The sequence below is a fragment of the Leptinotarsa decemlineata genome, unplaced genomic scaffold (assembly GCF_025532065.1).
Source record: "Leptinotarsa decemlineata unplaced genomic scaffold, Ldec_3_MD MMD2_tig00026299_RagTag_RagTag, whole genome shotgun sequence".
NCBI classification, from domain to species: Eukaryota; Metazoa; Arthropoda; class Insecta; order Coleoptera; family Chrysomelidae; genus Leptinotarsa; species Leptinotarsa decemlineata.
The window spans coordinates 1,701,423-1,723,572 of record NW_027412676.1 but is presented as its reverse complement, the minus strand read 5'-3'; the positions used below and the strand labels follow the sequence as shown (position 1 = coordinate 1,723,572).

Sequence of the window (22,150 nt, the reverse complement as noted above, 5' to 3'; positions counted from 1 at the left end):
ATATATATATATATATATATATATATATATATATATATATATATATATACAGGGTGTCCCTGAACTTCCTCTTTTCCTCTCGGAATGTATAGATGGGGTCAAAATATCACCAGTACTTCATATAACTTTTTTTTCTAATATCCTTCGTTACCAAGTAACGGGCCCTCGAAGTTACAAAATGAAAAATGTTTTTCTTTGATAACTCTTCAAGTGAATATTCAAAATCATCCAAATTTTGGTAATTGACTAAACAAATGATTTCCTTCGATGAGCTTTCATGCAGGAGTCAGTTGTTTTGCTACAAAGTCAGGAACGGACTACCCCCGATGGTCCACACCCCAAAACTTTGAAATGACAGATATTTTTCAATATTTTTCAACAAATTAAGGTTACTTGGATAATTTTATGAATAAAAGTACTCGTGTGGGAAGTCGATCGGAGCAACGAGTCTTGATAAAAATGTAGTTTCACTCGACGACATCAAACCCGCTCGTCCACCATTATTTGAAATGAATAATTATCAAAGCAGAAATAATAATGATAACGTTAATTCAACAACATTTATCCTGAGATGTCTACCATCATTCGAAAATATTAGTTTTTAAGGAAAATGGAAATGATAGGTAAAATGTTTATAACGAATTTTTATAATGCAAACACGTTCAACTAACGAAACTCAAGAGCCTCAAGAGCAAACAGAAATGAAAAATCCGCTACAGAAACTGCTCGATATGACCACCTTCTCTCTCTATACATTTTCTTAGTCTACGAAGACACCCTCTCTGTACTTGAAATAGCATTCCAGGGTCGTTTCGTATGGCTTCACAATGTAATGTTATTCTATTCAACAATGCATCTCTTGTGTGAATAGGTGTAGCGTAAATAAGGCTTTTTAGATGCCCCAACGAAAAAAAATCCATGAGGTGGGCCATGAATATGGCCCACCTCATGGACTTTTCTGATAGATTTCTGATGCTCATTGAAGGATCATCAGCGACGGCTTCCAAAATATTTTCCTCCAATACAACGGTACGTACAGTGCTAGGAGCGCCCTCACCACCTCGTTTTGGCAAAACTGTACCTACAATAATATCGAAATAAAACAACGTGCTCAAATTAATTATCAATTATTACATACCTGTCTCCCTCAAGCTGCGATCGACACGCTCGAATGTTTCTCTTGACGGTACCGTTCGATTGGGAAAATGCTCGGAATACAGACGACGAGCTTCTGCAGCATTACAAAATGCTCGTCCATAAAATACATGCATATCTGCATATTCATTGAATGTAAAATGTTCGGCCATATCAAAAAAATTCAAAATATCCTATAGAATATTGACAATACAAAGATAGTTATATTACAACGCACCACTCAACAAAACAAAATCGCATTCCAGTTTCTCATTTTTTATCAAAACTTTCTAAAAGGTTTTTTTGTCAACATCTGTGAAAGAAATGGAACATAATTATTCCCTGGATATTTTTCACCTGATCATGTGCAGCCGTTTTTGTAGTTCATTCGTTTGCTTTTTATTAGTATAGTAAATATTTTTTCCGATGTGCGTTTTTTCAGCTAAATTTAGATTCGTGTTAAAGAATTTTTCCCATAAAATTATAATTATCAGTGAAACTCCTCAACAGTTAAGCTGTGAAGAAGAATTTGAAACATTCGAATGTTGAGTTTCATGAGATTCAGATAACTGATCAACACGAAACGTGATTATTCCGCACGTATTATGTACATACAAAATATGGAATGAATTCGATATTTCATAGTAGAGTAGCTTGTTAGTTTAAAAACACCACGAATCTCCAGAACTTGATATTTTTTTTGAAAAAATATCTGCTATCACAATTGTGACTTAAACTTCCATATAGGTACTGTACTTTTTGTTTACGACTTCATTTTAGCATACTTTGTATTATTCCTGTTATAAATGTTGTTGAATTGACGTTATCATTATTATTTCTGCTTTGATAATTATTCATTTCAAATAATGGTGGACGAGCGGGTTTGATGTCGTCGAGTAGAACTACATTTTCATCAAGACTCGTTGCTCGATCGACTTTCCACACGAGTACTTTCATTCATAAAATTGTCCAAGTAACCTTATTTTGTTGAAAAATATTGAAAAATATCTGTCATTTCAAAGTTTTGGGGTGTGGACCATCGGGGGTAGTCCGTTCCTGACTTTGTAGCAAAACAACTGACTCCTGCATGAAAGCTCATCGACGGAATTCATTTGTTTAGTCAATTACCAAAATTTGGATGATTTTGAATATTCACTTGAAAAGTTATCAAAGAAAAACATTTTTCATTTTGTAACTTCGAGGGCCCGTAACTTGGTTACGAAGACTTTTAGGAAAAAAAGTTATATGAAGTACTGGTGATATTTTGACCCCATCTATACATTCCCGAGAGGAAAAGAGGAAGTCCAGGGACACCCTGTATATATGTCAAGATTTCGCTCCTAATGGGAAGCGTCTTCAGGGCCTATGATTTATTGTGTTGTGAGTTTAATCGCCATTGAAAAAATCACAAATCACACTTACAGTAAAAATGAGTCAAAAACAATAAAATAAACATATTAATTGACGAAGAAAGTTAAGCATGTATAGGATTACTTTGGGTTTGACAAATGTCATACCTTCACATAAATGTAATTTTTCAATGGGTATTATGATTTCATGATCTTAGACTTTGAAGAAAGAGTTATTGATTGATACAATTTTCATTATCATTATGTTTTCAATGTAGTTCCAGTTAGTTACTGTATATACCGCTGAGATTATCAATGTAAGTTTCATTATTCATACAAACAGAAGAATTATTAATTTCAACCATTTCAAGAACAAGGCGTTTAGAAATATTTTTTTCTGTGTATAAAACTTTGATATTAGAGTAATTTGGTATATATCCTATTTCTATAGAATATTGTGCTAATGCGAATGATTTCTTATTAAGCTTTATATCACTTTCATATGAAGTTATTCTATCATTAAAAATTCTAGATGTTGTTCCAATATAATCCAAGTTACAATTGTTACAAGGAATGTTATAAATCACATTTTACTTTTTGGTAGTAGGTATCCGTTTCATCTTTCAATTTAGAATTCAAATTCTTTATAGTATTAATATTTTTTGGCATATTTTATCCAATGGGAAACAGTTTTATGATATTTGAAGATATATTTCCAAGGTTAGGTATAGATTTATAAGAAACATTGATAAGTAAACTATTATTACATACATTTCTGTCGATTACATCGGAATTTGTATTACTGCCAGTATTGAAAATCATTTTATTGAGAAGTTTTCTGGGATGAGAATTTTCGATCAATATGTCTCTAAGAAGTCTGAGATTTTTCTGCTTGAGGGAAGGGTATACTAATTTTTCTATTATTTTTTTCAAACAGAGTATTAAATTGATGTTAACTGATTTTTTATGAAAAAATAGTGATTGATATATCTTCCTGAATTATTAGGTTTGACATACCAATCAGTAATCAAGGAGTTATCAGTTTTACGGATAACTCTTGTATCAAGAAAAGGAAGGGTCTGATTTTTTTTTTCGATAGTGAATTGTAATTTTTATCATATCTATTAACAACATCATGAATTTCATTAGATTTGTCATAAGGTATTGCACAAATGACATCGTCAACGTATTTCTTTAAAAACGGAATTTCAAAACTTAGTTTGGGTTTTCAAAAATATCGTCCATCATGTATTGAGCTATAATTTGAGAAATAGTAGCTCCAAATTGCTGTATCAAGAATTTGTTTATAGTATCTACCGTGTTGGGAATCACACGATTATAGGTGAGACCTCGTTAGTCCTTAGCTCGCACAAGTTTCTCCTCAACTTCTGAGAATGGAGAATGAAATTATTTATTTCAATAATTTTTTTTGTTGTATTGAACATTTTTCATTTATATCATTCAATCTTTTGATTACACTTTTCTCCACTAAATTCATAGGTATATTGCTGGAAAGTGAAATCACATCAAGGCTGATCAGAATAGAATCTGGAAGTAATGATTTTTCATTTATGAAATTGTGAAAATCGAAAGAATTCTCAATATAGAATTCATTTCCATAATTATAAGCATCAGTGAGATTTTTTGTGACCATTTGGGCAATTTTGCTATTTGGAGCATCAGTGAAAGAAATAATGGGTCTCAGTTTCAAATTAGGTTTATGTATTTTAAGGAGTCCATAATATTTGGGTGATATCATGTACATGAAATCATGTATATTTTTGCTTCTTCTTCTGATATCATTTTAGACTTTTTCAAAGCTGTGATGATTTTATTTGCTTTCTCTTGTATTGTTGAAACATGATCTTTATTAAGTTTGACATAAGACTCACTATCATTAATAATCGCTAAAGATTTCTCAATATAATCGGATTCTTTCATAATTACTGTTGCGTTGCCTTTATCAGATCTTGTATCAAGTATCAATTCTGAATGATTCTTCAAAAATGTTCCGGCTGCTGATTCGAAGCCATTTTCAAAAATCACTTGGAACTGAATTTACGTGACTCGAGGACGAGGTTGCAATCTCCCTTGCCCCCAAGTCTCGTCATTAGCTCTATGCTTGATGTGTTCAGCTCTAAGTGACCAGTGCGAACACAGCAATATATATATATATATATATATATATATATATATATATATATATATATATATATATATATATATATATATATGATGATCATGACGAATTGAAACAACACTATTTAGTATTGGATGGCAGTGCCTTTGTGTTTTGGTAACATCTTATTACTTGTTTGCAGTGAAAACTGTGGTAAAATAACGAAATTTCTTATTTTGTAGCCGATATTCAGATGCCAAAGCTTTTCTCTTTAATGAATCAACATAATTCCCTAGTTTATTTTGATATGCGGGGTTTGATCCCATGTATGGCGTCTTTGTAAGAGGGTAAATTTTTTTTTATTGGTTCTCTAACTTTTTCAATTCTATTTCTTGAATACATTCTATGGCATCCTATTTTCCCACTTATTTCATTACCCAATTATTTAGAATGTAACGTCTGGATATTCTCATACAGGGGAACAACCAGGTGAATATAAAGATTTCCTCTTCGAACCAAACGCTCAGCAGTACCAAAACGGATCTCTAGTTTTCTTACAAATTTCGAAAGAGAACGAAGGACAATATTTATGTGAAGCTAAAAACAATATAGAATCTGGAGTCAGTAAAGTTATATTCCTGAGGGTAAATGGTGAGTCAATTCATCGATATTAATTCGTTTTCATAGTTAGATGGAAAAACTAATATTTTTCATCCTGTTTTCCAGCTCCGGCTCACTTCCCACAAAAATCTAAACAAGTACAGGTAGTGAAAGGGGAGCCAGCACATCTACAATGTTCAGCTCTGGGAGATACTCCTATGGAAATAACATGGAAAGTTGGCGGTCAGCAAATTTCGAAAGATGGCGATCAAAGGTTAGAAATTAAATCCAGAAATAATGTTTTTTTATGAATCCTTTGCTTATATCAAAACTATCAAATGTCTCCTAGTAAAATTTCATTAAACTTTTGTTTTATAATAAAGAGTCCTTTGATGGACAGAATAAAAAAACAATATTTTCCAGGAAATTCAAACGTTATGTGATTACTGATTTGTAATTATTAAAAACACAAAAGTTATTATGATTGTCCAATTGTCGTGGAGTAACAACCCTGTCCTGTACGGAAAATGATTATGTAATAATAGGTCTCTATGCGTAAAAGAATAATAGATAGGAATTGAATAGTTTTCATAATTTCGTAAAAGCCTATTTTTCCTATATAAATACTACCACACAAGCGATTTTTCATGTTATATCTTGAAATCATTCAGAACTATCAATGGGAGAAATATGTGAATGCCGGCACCAAACTCAGTGATTATAGTTTCAATTCGATTTCGAATGAAAATTTTTCCTCACCCATAAAGAGATTCGATATTTCTCATTCCAGTGAAATGATGCCTCAGCGAGTGATTTTGTTAAAAAAATTATCTGTAACGCTCTTAGTTACGTCAACAAAATATATACGCTCTTTGAATCGCGGGCGTCATCCATGTGAGTTTTAAGTGACACAAGGCACCACTATACCGGGCAGCTACAGTAGAGGAACGGTAATCCAGAAGCCAGAAAGTCAGATTTTATTTGACTTTACTGTGAATTCAAGCTCTTTACCAGCTACGAAGATGTTCCACTAAAAAACAAACATATTGATTCTACATCTCTATTCACATAAAATCGCTATCATAAATTTTCAATCAACTACTCACAGTGGCGGAAAGGAGCATGCAATGATGTTAGTAGAGCAAACATTGCTGAAGCTCGAATTGGTGGGAGTGCGGCAAAAGCGTCTCAGGCCACGATGATGATATCGACCAGCGGGCCATGGAAGCAAAACTTTACGAAACCCGAAAGCGCCGTACTTTAATAAAACCGAGTCAGTTTTGATGACCTCGGTATAAGTTGAAATGATTTCGACTCGATTCGACGCGATTACGCAGAACCAGTGAATATCCACAAAGGTCCAGAATCGTAGAGGATTAGATGAGAAAAGATAGGCAGAACCAAGTGGATATCCACGAAGGTTCCAAAGGAAAGAAAAGCAAGACCAAGTGGCAATAGACAATGGTCTCGAAACGTAGACGAGAGAAATCCACAAAGGCCCGGTACTTGGAGAAGCAGAAAGAAAGGCAAGCAGAAAGCAGTGTTGGAGTAGAAAAAGAAATTCGTCTCTTTGCTACTGCTCAAGAAGAAACACTCTCAATAAATCATACATTGAGCGCCAGCGTAACACACTTTTTATCACTAATGAATATTTATCGAAGTTATATCGTGAATGCACCAATGAAATGTTGGGTTTTCCAGGTAGTTTAATTGAAGCCAGTCATTACCAAGAGTTTCGTTTTTATTCGTATCAAAGTTAACATCTTACATCGAAGAGTATATGCACACTAATGATTCATCAGAATCGGGGTTATACAGAATTGGTTGCTCATCACTTATTATCCAATTTTTATATATTTGAACTGCAAAAAGTTCAATGTACTGAAAAGGTTGCAGTAATACATAATTAGGTCGAGGTGAGTTTAATGAACCTGCAACGTTTCTATACATAGAATTGTGGAAAAGACAATTGAATATAATACGAATTTGGTAAACTATTTGAAATGTAAAATATGTGACTTAAATCTTTATCACACCAAGTTTTGCTAATCAACTATACTAAAAAATAATTCGATGAAATTTGGAGGCTATAATATGGGTGCTTAAAAGCAACAGCGTTGCTTTTAAGCACCCATATTTTTTTTCTGTCATTCAACATATATACAGGCCGTTTCTTCTATCATGTGGTAACATTGCTATATTCTAAACTGTAACAGATACGAAGACTGTTAAATGGGAAAAAAGGTAACTGTCATCGGGAGCAATACAATGGTCGAAGAAAATTTTTGAGGGAGTCCCTTTTTTCGTTTTTATCGAATGCAATTGTTATTTCGCAGAATATCAAAAAATGGAAAGAGAAAATGTTAATGTATTCGAAATGTACTATGACGATGTAATAATTAATATTCGACAAAACGTTTCGTGTCAACATGGCCACTATTAACTTTTTTTTAAATACGGACCTGCCTTTTTCATTACAGATATTGATAAAGTAATAGTTCACAATCCTAGGGTATATCACGTTCGATATTTTATAGCGTTTCATTTGAAATAACTACCATCATACGTGATAACAATTTTAAATTACGGTCCTGTCGTTAATTCTTTTGTAAATTGATTTCTTCAAAATATAATTCAGACAACCAAATGAATTCGACAGGTAGGTACCCTAACACAATGAAAATTCGTACCTTTTGGAAATTTTTGTATTGTCGTAATCCTTCTTTCTAGGCTTATCCTTAATCAATTATAATTCGTAATATTTTTATAATTATCAATCCTGGACGTAACGAAAATATCAGTTTTTGGTCAAAATTCGATTGATATATAATTTGGTATGATCAAATAGCATCTCAGTTCATTTACCATCTTAAACGCGTAGGCTTTGCTTGGTTTCTATGACAGGAAAACTGAATGCCTGGTTGATATCTGTTGAGAACTGTCAGACGTTTATGAACATATCAAAGATGTATTCAAATTATGAAAGGACTGATATGCTAATTAGTTATGCAAAATCAACCGAACCGAACCGTCGTATTCCAAACATCCAAATGTTCAGATGATTAGAAAGAAATTTGAGGGACTATGGTGCATTTGACAGACAGAAAACGAGGAAATGTGTGGTTACTGGAAGTGTGGGGAATCAAATGAATGTTGTATTTAGTATTGACCAGTTACAAAAATTATGCTTATCAAGATTGTTCTTTACAAGAAATTGCCCACTCAATGGGGATTTCTGTAAAATCCACCAGAACTATTTTGAAAAAGAAAAATATGAATGCTACAGGATACGCAAAGTTCCTCACCTCAATGAAAAGGATCACGGAAAGAGAGTACGATTTGCGAAGTGGTTAAGATGTAGAAATAGGGAAGTTGGAAATATTTGTAAAAAAATAATATAGACGGACGAATCAAAATTCACCAACAATGGTTGGTTTAACAGAAATATCCATTTTAGGTGGAATAATACAAAAGAACATTTACATAGGTAAACCAATTTCCAAAAAAGGTTCGGAATAAATGTTTGGTTGGGAATTGTGGGAACAAACATCCTTGGCCCTTCCTTTTACAATGATCATTTGAATGGTGACATGTATCTTCATTTCCTATTCCATGAATTCGATGGTTACTTAGATGAATTGCCACTGAATATCCGCTATGAAATACAATATTTTCAACAAGACGGCGCTCCTCTCCATAATGCAGCAATAATGAAGGAACATTTAGATACAATATTCCCAAGAAAATGGATTGGAAACAACGGACCAATTAACTGGCCAATTAACTGGTCGATCCCCAGATCTAACTCCTTTAGATTTTTTGTCTAGGGATACATAAAGGATAAAGTTTTTACAACACCAAGTACTGATATCGACCATCTCAATAAAAAAATTAGAGACGCATATAATCAGTATTACACCTATTATGCTAGAAAACTCTCACAAAAATTGTCTGGACCGACAACTTATGTGCATTCAACAAAGAGGTCGCCAATTCGAGCATTCAATGTAGTTTGCCATGTAGCTTTGATTTTCCGTATTGGTTTCATTTTTCCTAAAAGTTCATGATAAAATAAATTGTTTTTCTGTTTGATTGTTGTCACTGATGATGGTGGTTATTTCAAATGAAACGCTATTAAAATATTCAATGTGATATCCACAAAATTGTCTGGACCGGCAACTTATGTGCATTCAACAAAGAGGTCGCCAATTCGAGCATTCAATGTAGTTTGCCATGTAGCTTTGATTTTCCGAATTGGTTTCATTTTTCCCAAAAGTTCATGATAAAATAAATTTTTTTTCTGTTTGATTGTTGTCACTGATGATGGTGGTTATTTCAAATGAAACGCTATTAAAATATCCAATGTGATATACCCTTGGATTGTGAATTTATCGTTTTATCAATATCTGTAATAAAAAAGACAGGTCCGTATTAAAAAAAAAGTTGATGGTGGCCATGTTGACACGAAAAGTTTTATCAAATATTCATTATAACATCGTCATAGTACACTTCGAATACAATGACATTTTTCTTTTTTTATATTCTCCGAAATAACAATTCCATTCGAAAAACACGATAAACGGCATTTTTGTTTTCGCCGTATAACTCGGGAAAGATGAGATTCCCCGTAAATTTTCTTCGACCATTGTATTGTTCTCGATGACAGTTACATTCAATCGTCTTCGTATCTGTTACGGTTTAGAAGATAGCAATGTTACCACATGATAAAAGAATCAGCCTGTATATTCATTGGTTGTGAAACTCTTTAAAAAAACAATCATTGATAATGAAGATAATGATTTCGTTGTTGGTCATTCACAACTATCCATTTCTTATCCCTCCGGAAATTTCTCTTCAAACTAATTGTGTATTCTCAGAATTGAAATATTCTATTTTCTTTACTGGCACCGAAATTACTCGAGTATTTTTCTGAAAAAATAGATGAACAGTTTTTTCGAACATTTTAACAAATATGCAAATATTTTCGCTGATTTTGTTGCCCCAAGCATCGTTATGAATGGTCCAGAACCACCAAATCTTTCTCAGGATAGAATATTTTTGATGAATTCAATGTCGCCGGTCTATTTTGTTTTGTTTCTTCATTGGATTGACTGCAAAAGTTATAATGTAAAGTATTTCTTATACTTCTTATAGGTCGGTTCTTATATTTCATTTTTTACAATCGAGAACAGCACTTTTTGTCTTTGTGATATTGATCGATGTTGAAGGTCAGGTCCAGGAATATAGATCTGAACACATTCTGAAGTTCACGTTTATAATATAATAAATCGTTCAATAGGTTATTTATCTGTTCAAATAAAACATCAAGATATCACAACTTCGAACGCAGGAGGTCAAATAATCACAACAAATGGAATGATTTGTATTCATTTGAATTTTCTCAGCCACCTGTAGGAAGAGATATCATGAGATACACTCTTCACGTAAATTCAAATCCAAATACCAAAACCTCAAGCTCAATATAACTTTATTTGTCTCTACAGTTCATGAATAATAAATACCTACTCTAATATTTCATCAAATTATTATTATACTGTTTTCCATCAATATGCATAGTCTCATCACTTCTCTCTCTAGATATTCAGTACGCGAGCAAATGCTGGCGGAAGGAATGGTGTCAGAGTTGGGAATAGAGCGAAGCATAAGACAGGACACCGGTATTTTCATATGCTCAGCGACGAACGCATACGGCACCGACGATATGAATATTCAGTTGATCGTGCAAGAAATTCCTGAACCGCCGAGAAACGTTCGAGTGATGGATCAGTTCTCACGCTCCCTAGGAGTTTCTTGGACTCAACCGTACGCCGGAAATAGTCCCATTACGAGCTATATCGTTCAGTATAAGTCAGGAGCAGGTAAGTTTAACGATTTTCCAATGAATTAATCAATAATAACGTGAAAGTATTTCAAATTCACTGACGTAACTAATACGATTATCTTTTGAGATGCCAATTTGCTTGACGTACATGGATAGTATTATCCAAATTGTGTGCGGAATTCCTTTTTTCATTCAAAGCACAGATTTTCTGCCATTCCATTACTCATAAGATCTCTCAGAATATGATAGATATCTAACTAAATAAGTGCAAAACATTTAAGGAGGTGATTCCTCATCAAAAAAAAGATAGGATCTTTCATATAAAGAAAGGGGGTACATAAAATTTGTATAACAATTTTTTCACAAGCACTAAAAAAGTTACAATATTGAAATTAACCTGACGTTTTGTTTGGTTTATCCCATGATTGTAAGGGGTGGAAAACGCAACCCCTAAAATGTATTTCCAATGTAACTTTTTGTCTTATTATTTGTTTACCATTTAAAATTTCATTTTCGATACCTGTTTCACTCTAAACAAAAAAAAAATGTCTCCTGGGTTTTTTGCCCAAAATGAACCAGTTCGCAGCAAAAAATTATTTTAGGAACAACTACAGAGATACATCGTCATAAATGCAAAAATATGAAACTAATCTATCTAGTAGGTTGCTATTAGCGATAGTGACAATTAAATTGGTATGACGCTGTCAGCTCATGAATTTTCGAAATTTAATTAATACTAATTGTGTGTTGTTGTTCAGTTCTTAATTTGTTACTTTAATAATTAACTTGTTTTGTTAGAAGCTTCTAGAAGATATGTTGAAATGTATCCTCAACGGCAGCATCCCTTTACATAGAATATTTGCTCGACTTCATCAACGATTACGAGAATATGGTTCATTCGACAAAAGAACGCAGGATTGTGGTCGCCATCGAGAAGTACGAACACCACAGCTTGAAGAAGCAGTACTTAATTTGATTGAAGAACAACCTACTACATGTACTAGAAAGATTGCTTTTCAGCTAAATGTTGATCATATGACGGTATTTCGAATTTTAAAGGAACAACTCTCATACCCTTACCATCTGCAACGAGTACAGGCACTATTACCGCGAGACTTTCCGAACCGTCTTGAATTTTGCAATTGGATGCTGGAAATTATTAGAAGAAATTGTGACTTTCTGAAGACGATAGAATTCACAGAAGAATGTAGTTTTTCTCGGGACAAGATTATTAATTTTCATAATTACCACATATGGGCTGATAAAAACCCTCACGCTCGAAAATAACCATCAAAAACAGTTTTCTGTTAAAGTGTGGCTCGGAGTTATTGGGGATGATTTAAATAGGTCTCATTTTCTAGCTCCTCGATTAAATGGTGAGGCATACGTTCAATTCTAAGAGAAGTGCATCCAGTACTACTAAAGGAAGTTCCTTTGGGCGTCAGAAGGGATATGTTTTTTATGCATAATGGGGCTTCCACCCATTTTAGTCAAGTAACACGTCAGCATTCAACTGAAACATATGCAAATCAGTGGATAGGTCGAGGAGGACCACAGAACTGGCCCGCTCGATCCCGGATCTCAATCCTTTCGATTTCCCTATTTGGGGCCATTTACAGCATTTGGTTTATCGTATCAGAGAGACTCCAGGAATATTTGAGCTAATACATGACTCAATGCGCCGACGTCTAGACGCATCCGTAATGTCTGAAGGAAGACATATTGAACATTTACTACGATTTCTACATGTTGTGTGATTTGTTATTGATAAATTAGTTTCGTTCATTACCCTTTAATCGTTCAATGCAGTACTAACTGCAAAATAACAATAAATCCAGTTCGCATTTATGACGATGTATCTCTGTAGCTGTTCGTAAAATAATTTTTTGCTGCGAACTGGTTTATTTTGGGCAAAAAACCCAAGAGACATTTTTTGTTAAGAATGAAACAGGCTATAGGAAATAAATTTTTAAATGGTAAACAAATAATAAGATAAAAAGTTACATTGGAAATAAATTTTAGGGGTTGCGTTTTCCACCCCTCACACCATGGGGTAAACCAAATAAATTACTGGCAAAGTGTCTTTTTGGTAGTACAAAACGTCAGGTTGATTTCACTATTGTAACTTTTTCAGTGCTTGTGGAAAAAATTGTTTTATGTACCCCTTTAAGGGGCTGTATCTTAACAAGGAATGATCCAATGAAGTTTCTTTGTATGAAAAATCCTATCTATTTTTCGATTAGGAATCACCTCTTAAATGTTTTACACTTATTCAGTTACACCCTGTATAATATGATAAGCTCTTGGTGTGCTCATACAAATCGTTTTTAAACCAACGTATGAATCAATTTCACAAGCACTACTCCGATCAACAGAACTAAGCACTCGTATTGACGTGCGTTTCATCATTGAAGTTAACATCATTAGGAAATGAGCTGCCTTTTATTAATTTTGTCTATTTGTATGCAACAGGATTGACACCCAAATGATTGGTTCATGAATAGTGAACACACAGCCACTTTTGTGATACCTTCTTCACTGATTTTCAAAGGTATACAAAGGTTTAGTGCCATTTGTTAGAGTTTTGCGCGATCTTCATTCATTAAGTGGCAACTAGTTATACTAGACTTTTCTGGTCTACGAAATCGAATACGTTTTGTGCTTTTCAACGATTTCAAATAGTTCGTCTAGTCTTACTTGGCATTTCTTTTCACAATCCTTGCATCTAATTTCCAAAATATCTGACTTTGCAGTTTGTGTTCTTGTCATCAGGATCGCCTATTACTTGTTGTTCATACCAAACCACATATAAATAACTTCTCGAAAAGTTGAAAATGTACGAAGTCATTTATATTTGCAGGATACTCATTACTTAAATCACAACCCACTTCATCCAAATCAGCATGCATATACTCCGGGAGGGTCTACTGATTCTGCCCTACACCATGTGGTTGGCAGAATCGTGAGATCAATGGACAACAAAGAATCCACCCTGGGTATATTCATAGAAATCGAGGGAGCGTTTGATAAAACAACCTTTCCAACAGTTACCCATCAACTACACTCCAGGAATGTTTCCCTGGTAGTAGGAGAATGGATACTCAAGATGATCTCTAGTAAAGTAATAAGTATTATTGTAGGAGACATCACAGTGAAAGGACTAGTCATGAGGGGATGTCCACAGGGAGGGGTCTTATCGCTCCTTCTCTGGAACATAGTTCTGGACACCCTGATTAATCACCTTAACAAAAATGGATTCTACACATTGCATACACAGATGACATAGTTATCTTGCAGACCGACAAATTTGTAAACATACTGTGCGATAGAGCGCAGGATGGGCTCAAATTAATAGAAACATGGTGTAAGGAACACTCAGTGTCGATCAATCCCAAGAAGACTGAGATGGTCCTTTTCACCAGGAAAAGAAGTTCAACGGGCTTAATATCTCCCGAAATCTTCAAAAGCAAACTAAACTTCTCTGAAGTGGTAAAATACCTTGGTACTATCCTCGACAGAAAGCTAACATGGAACTCTCTCATCTACAGAGTAGAGCAAAAAGAGCATACGTGGCTCATGAGCAATGTCGGAGGACTGTGGGGATGCGCATGGGGTTTTTCACCCCATGTGGTCACCTGGATCCATACTGCAATAATAGACCTATGTTAACGTATGTAGCGATTGCATGGGGACCTGTGGGCGAGGCTGGACCTGTGGCTGGACCTGTGCCCAATCCTGCTGTAGGCAACAAGCGATGCAATTGAATCCAGGTTTGTGTTTAATAAACCCTACAAAATGAAAATCAAGCAGAACATAGAGTCAGATGATACAAATGCAATATGGATTTATAAAGACTGCTCAAAAACCAAAGAAGGCTCAGGGTGTGGAGTGTACTCCAGATCACTGAGCCTAAGAATTAAGTGAGAAATGGGAGAAATACCAGCGTGGTCCAAACAGAACTGGCTGGTATCTCAATCGCCACAAAAGAAATAACCAAGAAAGGAATTTCTGGCAAAACATAACAATCTGCACTGACAGCAGACAAGCCCTATTAGCCTTGAACATACACCGTATAACCACAAGGCTAGTACTAGAGTGTCACCAAGATTCAGCCAAAGCCTCGGTAGATGATAACATCATCCTGAGGTGGGTTAAAGGGCACGACAGGAGTGAAGTCTAAGAATTTTAGGACTAGTGGCACCTACGGCCTGATGACTTCGAAAATTGTGGAACTAGTCAAATGTTACATCCATGCTCAATCCTTGAAGAGATGGAACGAAACCAAATGGTGTAATCTTGCCAGGATCACCTTGGGCGACCCTGGGAAGCTGGCGCCGAATAAATATCTGGCAATGACCAGGAAAAATCTACGCCTAACAGTAAGATTTCTGACTGGCCACTGTCAACTAAGGAAACACCTCCATAATATGGGGCTAGTGGACACAACCTCTATGCAGGATGTGTGAACAGGAAAATGAGACTGTCAGGCATGTCCTGTGCGAGTACCCAGAGTTATCGTCAATAAGAGAGTGTGTGTTCGGCGAGTCTTGGCCTACACCTGCCGATATAAAGGAGATGTCTCCCAGTTACCTGTCCACCTTCCTGGAAAGGACAGGATGGACGATGACCTAGGAGGACAACTCCTCTGGAGGATGTACAATGGGTCACATGTGGCCTAAGTACTGTGGGCTCACACTCACCCTCGCTACTCTACAGGTACAGGATACTCGTTACTCAAAGCAATGTTCCTGATGAGATTTCACTAAATCATTTTCTCATTCATGGAAACGTAAAAAGTTCATAAGGTTCAGTTCAGCCGATTTTGTTGGAGGCTATCAAGAGAACATCTTGTGGTACTGCTATTCCTTCTGCTGATATTAAATTCTAAACACTCAAAATTTCTCATAACAAAGAGAACAAAGATTGATAGTTGCTCGCTATGCTACATTTCATCTGTAAATCCAATATTCGCGGATTTGAAGTTGAGTCGAAACAACATTCTCTACCTCAGTTATTTTGAACAAACAAATCCCAGTCTTCCTCACATATCGCATCCAAGTTCATCGGAAATAATTTAATCCTAGTCAAAACCTGTTTATGCATAGATAGGTTGCGAAGGAAGATGGAGTTGTATCCTATGTAGAAACAATGGTTGATCTGGATTACATGTTTTCAATCAAAATTGGTAATACATATTTAGCTTCTATTGGGAATGGAATCTGTGTTATTTGCTTTTCACCGGTCTAAATGATGGATTATTTTCAAAAAGTTGGTGTAGCCGTCAATTGGATTCCATATCAAATGTATCACATGCTAGATCTGAATCTATGAATCCTTGTAACATCAAATTGATATCTGCTGGTTAGTAAATTGAGATACCTATTCCATCATAATGTTTACCAGTTTATTTATCAAGTTTGTCTAACTCTACGTGGTGGTAATACACAGCAAGTATAATATCTGAATTACATCAGCTCAGATTCCATCATCTAATATGATTCTACTATGAATGGAAATCTGAAAAGAACAAATAAAATTAAAATGAATAGCTGATATAATGATTATTAAGAAATGAAACCTGGAATGAAAATACAATAATACGAATAAAAAATCAAGATACTCAATGGAAATGGCTATAAGTAAAGAGAAATGAAAAAGATTGAAAATAAGCTAAAAATTCAAAATGAATTCAAAAATTGAAAAAGATGTCAAACCATATTCTTCACGATGTTTCGATTGTCAGTATCCACAATCGAAACATCGTGAATAAACTTGGTTGGGAATGTTTTCAGGTTTTATTTTATTTTTTCTTTTTTCATTTTCATTATCTTTCATTTCTTCTCACTCTGTAGTCATTTTCATTTCTTATGTTGATTATTCTATTCGTTTTATTGTATTTTCATTTCATTTCTTAATATAATTCACATTTCAACTATTCATTTTAATTTTATTTGTTCTTTCATAGATTTCGACTCATAGCAGAACTGATAAAATTCACGATGAAACCTTGTCAACTACTTTCAAACAAAAGTGCAATATCTGGTCAGGTTACAGTGGATAAATATAAAGTAAATCTCACTGCTTTAATATATTTTTAAAGTTTCAGTGAAACATTTTAATTCTCACTAATTTCATGATTACTCTGTATGAATGTGCATAGAAGCAGCGTATAACCTTCAACAATCAACATTCATATAATTTTCCATTTGTTCTCCGATGTTGATTATCATATTGAGAACATATTTCAACCAAATCAATGTTTCACTCTTTTTCATTATTTTTTTATAGTTGAAAAATTTCAGGGCCTTCGAATTTAATTCTTGTTCACATTTTCCCGATTTTTTCTTGTATCCATCCAGAAGTTCAGCTTGGTCTATTAAAGAGTGAATTGCGTCATCATTCAATTTTAAATATGAATTTTATTTCTCTTCCATTCATGAATAATGAATTTATTTTTATAGAAGCATGGTTGAATCAGCCGATGAAGGTGACTGTACCAGGCTCACAAACTACTACTACGCTTCAGAATTTACATCCTGCACAAGTTTATCATTTGAGGATATTGGCCGAAAACCGATTGGGATTGAGTGATCCTAGTCAAACAGTACAAGTCAGTACTCTAGAGGAAGGTAATAATGATTTTGAAATTATTGGTAAATTCGAAATCAAAGGATTGACAAAATTGAATACAACTGGTCAATACTTGATGAAAACCCATATCAACAAACTAATCAATACGGTTTTATGTATGATTTTCACTATAAAAGGGTTTTACATAAATCGCGACACGTGTTTCGCTATACAATAGCTTCGTGTCGCGGTTTTGGTTTTGTAAAACCCTTTTATAGTGAAAATCATACAATGAACTGTATAGATTAGTTTGATTAAAAAATAATTTGGGAATTCACTGAATGTCTTCATCGGTAACGTATTTTTCTTGCTCAAGATTTAACAAGTTTATGCAAAAATTATCAAACATATGTCATTTTTTGTTGAGGAAATGAAAGTTTCTCATTGACTTTTTTGGAATTTCCACCCTTCGTAATCTGAAAAAAAAATATAATTGGGAACTTTATTAGATGTAAAATGGGCAAAACTTCTAGTTCACTCCAAGAAGTAACTGCATAAATTCAAGAATGGAAATTCACAAAGAAAAATATGCTGTTCATCAATAATTCTGTTTTCAATAATTGTGCCTGAAGCTAGGAATTTTGTGGCTATTTATATTTTTGCTTCGGCGGCATGAACCGAAGATACATACATTGTTCTGTCTGGAGAAAATTTCATTTATCTTGTGAGAAATCGAACGGACTCAGCTACCCGTCTTGAAAAAAAACATGCAAAGTAGCAGAATTGCAATATTTCTTTCATTCTTTTATTCACGAGTATACTACATCTAATGATTCAAAAGTCAATCAACAACTTTGACATTCAAGAAGATAGGCTTTCACGGTCGGAGTCACCATTAGAGAGAACAAAATCTGACCGGGTCGATTGAAACGTTTCGTCTGCTACTGCCACAGATATCATCAATGGTATATGCGTTGACTATGAGGACGAAAATAGTATTTCGAAGTCTCAATAATGACTAACTGTCGTCTTCGTAGTCAACGCATATACCAGAAGTGGCCAAGCTCCTTGAAATCCGAGCCATTTTCTAAAATTTGAAATTTTTTGCGAACCGCAATTGAATGCGTGTTTAAAAGATATGCAATAAAGATTGAAAAATGTTTTTTTTACAGAAATTATATATATTGAATTGAATGAAAGAACAACATATCTGTATTGAATTTCAATATTAAAAATTAGACACCTTTTTTTACTTATTTTGTTATTATGTTATTATTGTTGTTATGTGAAAACAGACATGACTAATATAAATTGAAAAAAAAATTCATCATAAATTTTTGGATATTTCATTTTGCAATAGTTATAAAAAATCATAATCAACAAATTGTTAAATTTTCATCAGTTTTTATCGCAGGATCGTATGAAGTATATATGTATATCAAAAGGGCTCCACGAAGTTTAAAATTTAATAGGTCAATTATTCATACCTTTTATCCCATTATTTATGCCAACGGAGATTGGGAAAAAATTTGTTAGTTAACAATTGAATAACTTTTTGAAAAATGGTGATAAAACTTTTTTTTCTACGGGATTCGATTCATTCAAGTATTAAGAGGATACTAGATCTTTTTCAAATTTTTGAAATGACATTTTATGTTATAAAAAAATTATTCCTTTTGATAAACTCTCTTTAGCGGCAGCGCGCGCCTGCCGTAACAGCCGCGCGGAACCCTATTTCAACGTCAAATCAAAATTATAAATAATGGAGTTAGAGTTTTGAGATTCGAGAATTTTTTATCGGAAATTGCCTCCTCTTCACGAGCGTTTTTCAAAATTGCTTAAATATTAATATTTTTTGAGTTATTAACGAAAAACTAAATACCATTTTTTTAATTTTATTTTGTTAATAACAATTGCAATTTTTTACCTGCACCAAAATCCTTCAAAACCGTTTTTTAGAGGTGATTTCGAATCGAATGAGCTATCGCTTATATTTTCAGGACCTGTATCTCTATTTTTCATGTTTTTGAACTTGTTGATTAGACTAATACCACTGATGATGTTTACCACAGCAGCAGTTGACCTATTCCATATTTTGAATCTTCTTTGGCATTTACCGGAGTGGTTTGAAAATGTTAATTTGAGAAGAAAAAATGCAAGATATACTGGAGAGTTTTCATTCTCAAAATGTTGAGATAGAAATCTTCCTATCGACTCTCCTCCAGATCATCTCTGGTCTGGCTTTCTGGCTTTACTGGCCTGGAAGGCAATGTGTCTGCTGACCCTTTTGCAAAGGAGGGTGCCGCAAGCATCTTCATCGGACCAGAATCATCGCTTTAGGCTTTGCCAAACAAAGATTGAACACCTGCATGGCAAGAAGATTTATGGACTTCCGGCAGAATCTTTCAGGATTGGCTCACTCCAACTTCGAAGCTTGATACCAAGCAGTTGTTGGACTTTCGAACTTCGATGTCTAACAGGCCTTCTTACAGGTCACTGTCATTTGAATCATCATATGCAGAGACTCGTACTGTGGAAGACAGTGTGTGTCGCAGAGCCGTACTCTAACCATCTCACCTGAAAGACTATTCACCATACAAGCTAATCGACTTCATTAAGGAGCTGAGTTCATTGGTCGAGTATAAATCGGTGTGAGCCACAATGAATCCTTGCGGGTTGCGGTGGAAGGTCGAATAGACCCCTTCTCTTTGGACCTAACTCACACAACTTTGTCTTTCATATTTGTTCTCATTAATTAATTCAAAAAGACATTTTGAAACAGACAGAACAATAATGTTTTTTTAATATAATAGCAGGAAAATGAAAAAGGGAACTTGACTCGGGTACATTCATCCAAGCCGCAAATAATTCTTCAAAGAGCCGCATGTGGTTCGCGAGCCGCAGGTTGGCCCCACTGGCATATACCATTGATGACTTTTACGGCAGCAGCAGACGACTTATTCCATATTTTGAATCTTCTATGGCATTTACCGAAAAGGTTTCAGAATGTTGATTTGAAAAGGAAAAAGTGCAAGAGACACTAGATAGGAATCTTTCTATCGACCCTCCTCGATAGGAAGACTTAACAGATTGTCTCTGGTCTGGATCCTGGCTATACTGGCCTGGGAAGCAATGAGGCTGCTGACTCCCTTCCAAAGGAGGGTGCTGCAAGCAACTTCTAGGGACCAGAACCTGTCATTGGCATCGCTTTAGGCTTTGCCAAACAAAGATGGAACACCTGGATAGCAAGAAGATATATGGACTTCTGACAGAATCTTTTATGATTGGCTCACTCCAAGGCGTTTATTCACCCTTCGAAGCTTGATACCAAACAGTTATTATTGGACTACAGTAGGGATGAACTACACGATGTCTAACAGGCCTTCTCACAGGTCACTGTCATTTGAATCATCATATGCAGAGACTTGGACTGTCGGAAGACAGTATGTGTCGTAGAGCCGTACTCTAACCATCTCACCTGAAAGACCAATCTGGTTTTATTTGGTCGAGTATGAATAGGTGTGAGCGACCGAAACGGAAACCAAAAACGAATTGCGGCAACAGTTTTCAGTTTCGGCCGAAACCGAAACTTCCTTACAAGGATTGTGTTTTGAGGGAAAAATGAAGAAAACGTTATAACAATCAGTGAGTCTTAAATTTTTATCTTTAAATCACAACGTTATACAGTCTTCGACATTTTTACTTATTGATAATCAACATAACAAACCCTTATTTAAGGAAAAATATTAATTGCACCTTGAAAATACTTAAAATAGGTGAGGTGTTTGAGTAGGTGTAGATCCTTCTTTAGAATATTATTGATGGTTTTTCAAAAATATTGAACATGAAATTACTTATTTGAGTTGTTACCTATTGTCACAAGTGGTACTTGTGATAATAGATGCAGCCGAGACTGCATTCGGGAACTCCCGAAAGCAGTCTCGGCAGGTTTGCCGCCGAAACCGAAACTAAACCGAAACCAGTTTTTTTGCAGAAATTCTACCGAAACCAAAACTGAATTTTCGGTCGGACACTGAAAAATAGCCCAAAAATGAAAAAGGGAACTCGACTCGGGTACATTCATCTAGAGCAGTGGTCGCCAACCTCTTCAATGTGTTGAGCTACTTTGTTAATTTTGGAATAAACAGCGAGCTACCCACACGGAAGCCATGTAACGCAACGTAAATGAAATAATTCACAGTTAATTTATCATTATATGTATTTTTTTACTCTTTAACTGGTAATATATAATACATAGGTACTAATAATAAACTAATAACAAAATAATAATATTACTAGTACGTACTGTTCATAGCTACATTCCTACCTATCAAACGAAGGTGTTTGAAAAATAAACACAAACTTTTATCCAGCACAACAGCATGTCACGTATGATTTAAAAATAGTTAATAATAACAACAAAAAAGTAACGCACTCATGAACATAAAAACATTGAAAAATAAAAAACACGTTCAATGAGAAGGCTGACACTCAGACTTATCGATAATTTTTTTAATGTTTGCAGTATAATTTGAT

General features: G+C 34.6%; 2 protein-coding genes across 4 annotated transcripts in view; both read left to right on the top strand.

The window, feature by feature from the left end:
- LOC141484915 (cell adhesion molecule Dscam1-like) overlaps positions 1–21,658 on the top strand; it is a 65,487-nt gene extending 43,829 nt beyond the window's left edge. The window contains exons 6-10 of the mRNA XM_074180614.1: positions 5,080–5,253; positions 5,329–5,476; positions 10,801–11,081; positions 17,506–17,673; positions 21,609–21,658. Of these exons, the coding sequence (XP_074036715.1) occupies positions 5,080–5,253; positions 5,329–5,476; positions 10,801–11,081; positions 17,506–17,673; positions 21,609–21,658 (821 nt within the window). The remainder of the gene's footprint in view (positions 1–5,079; positions 5,254–5,328; positions 5,477–10,800; positions 11,082–17,505; positions 17,674–21,608) is intronic.
- Sema1a (Semaphorin 1a) overlaps positions 1–22,150 on the top strand; it is a 1,123,890-nt gene that overhangs the window by 820,480 nt on the left and 281,260 nt on the right. The gene's annotated exons all lie outside the window — the stretch shown is intronic.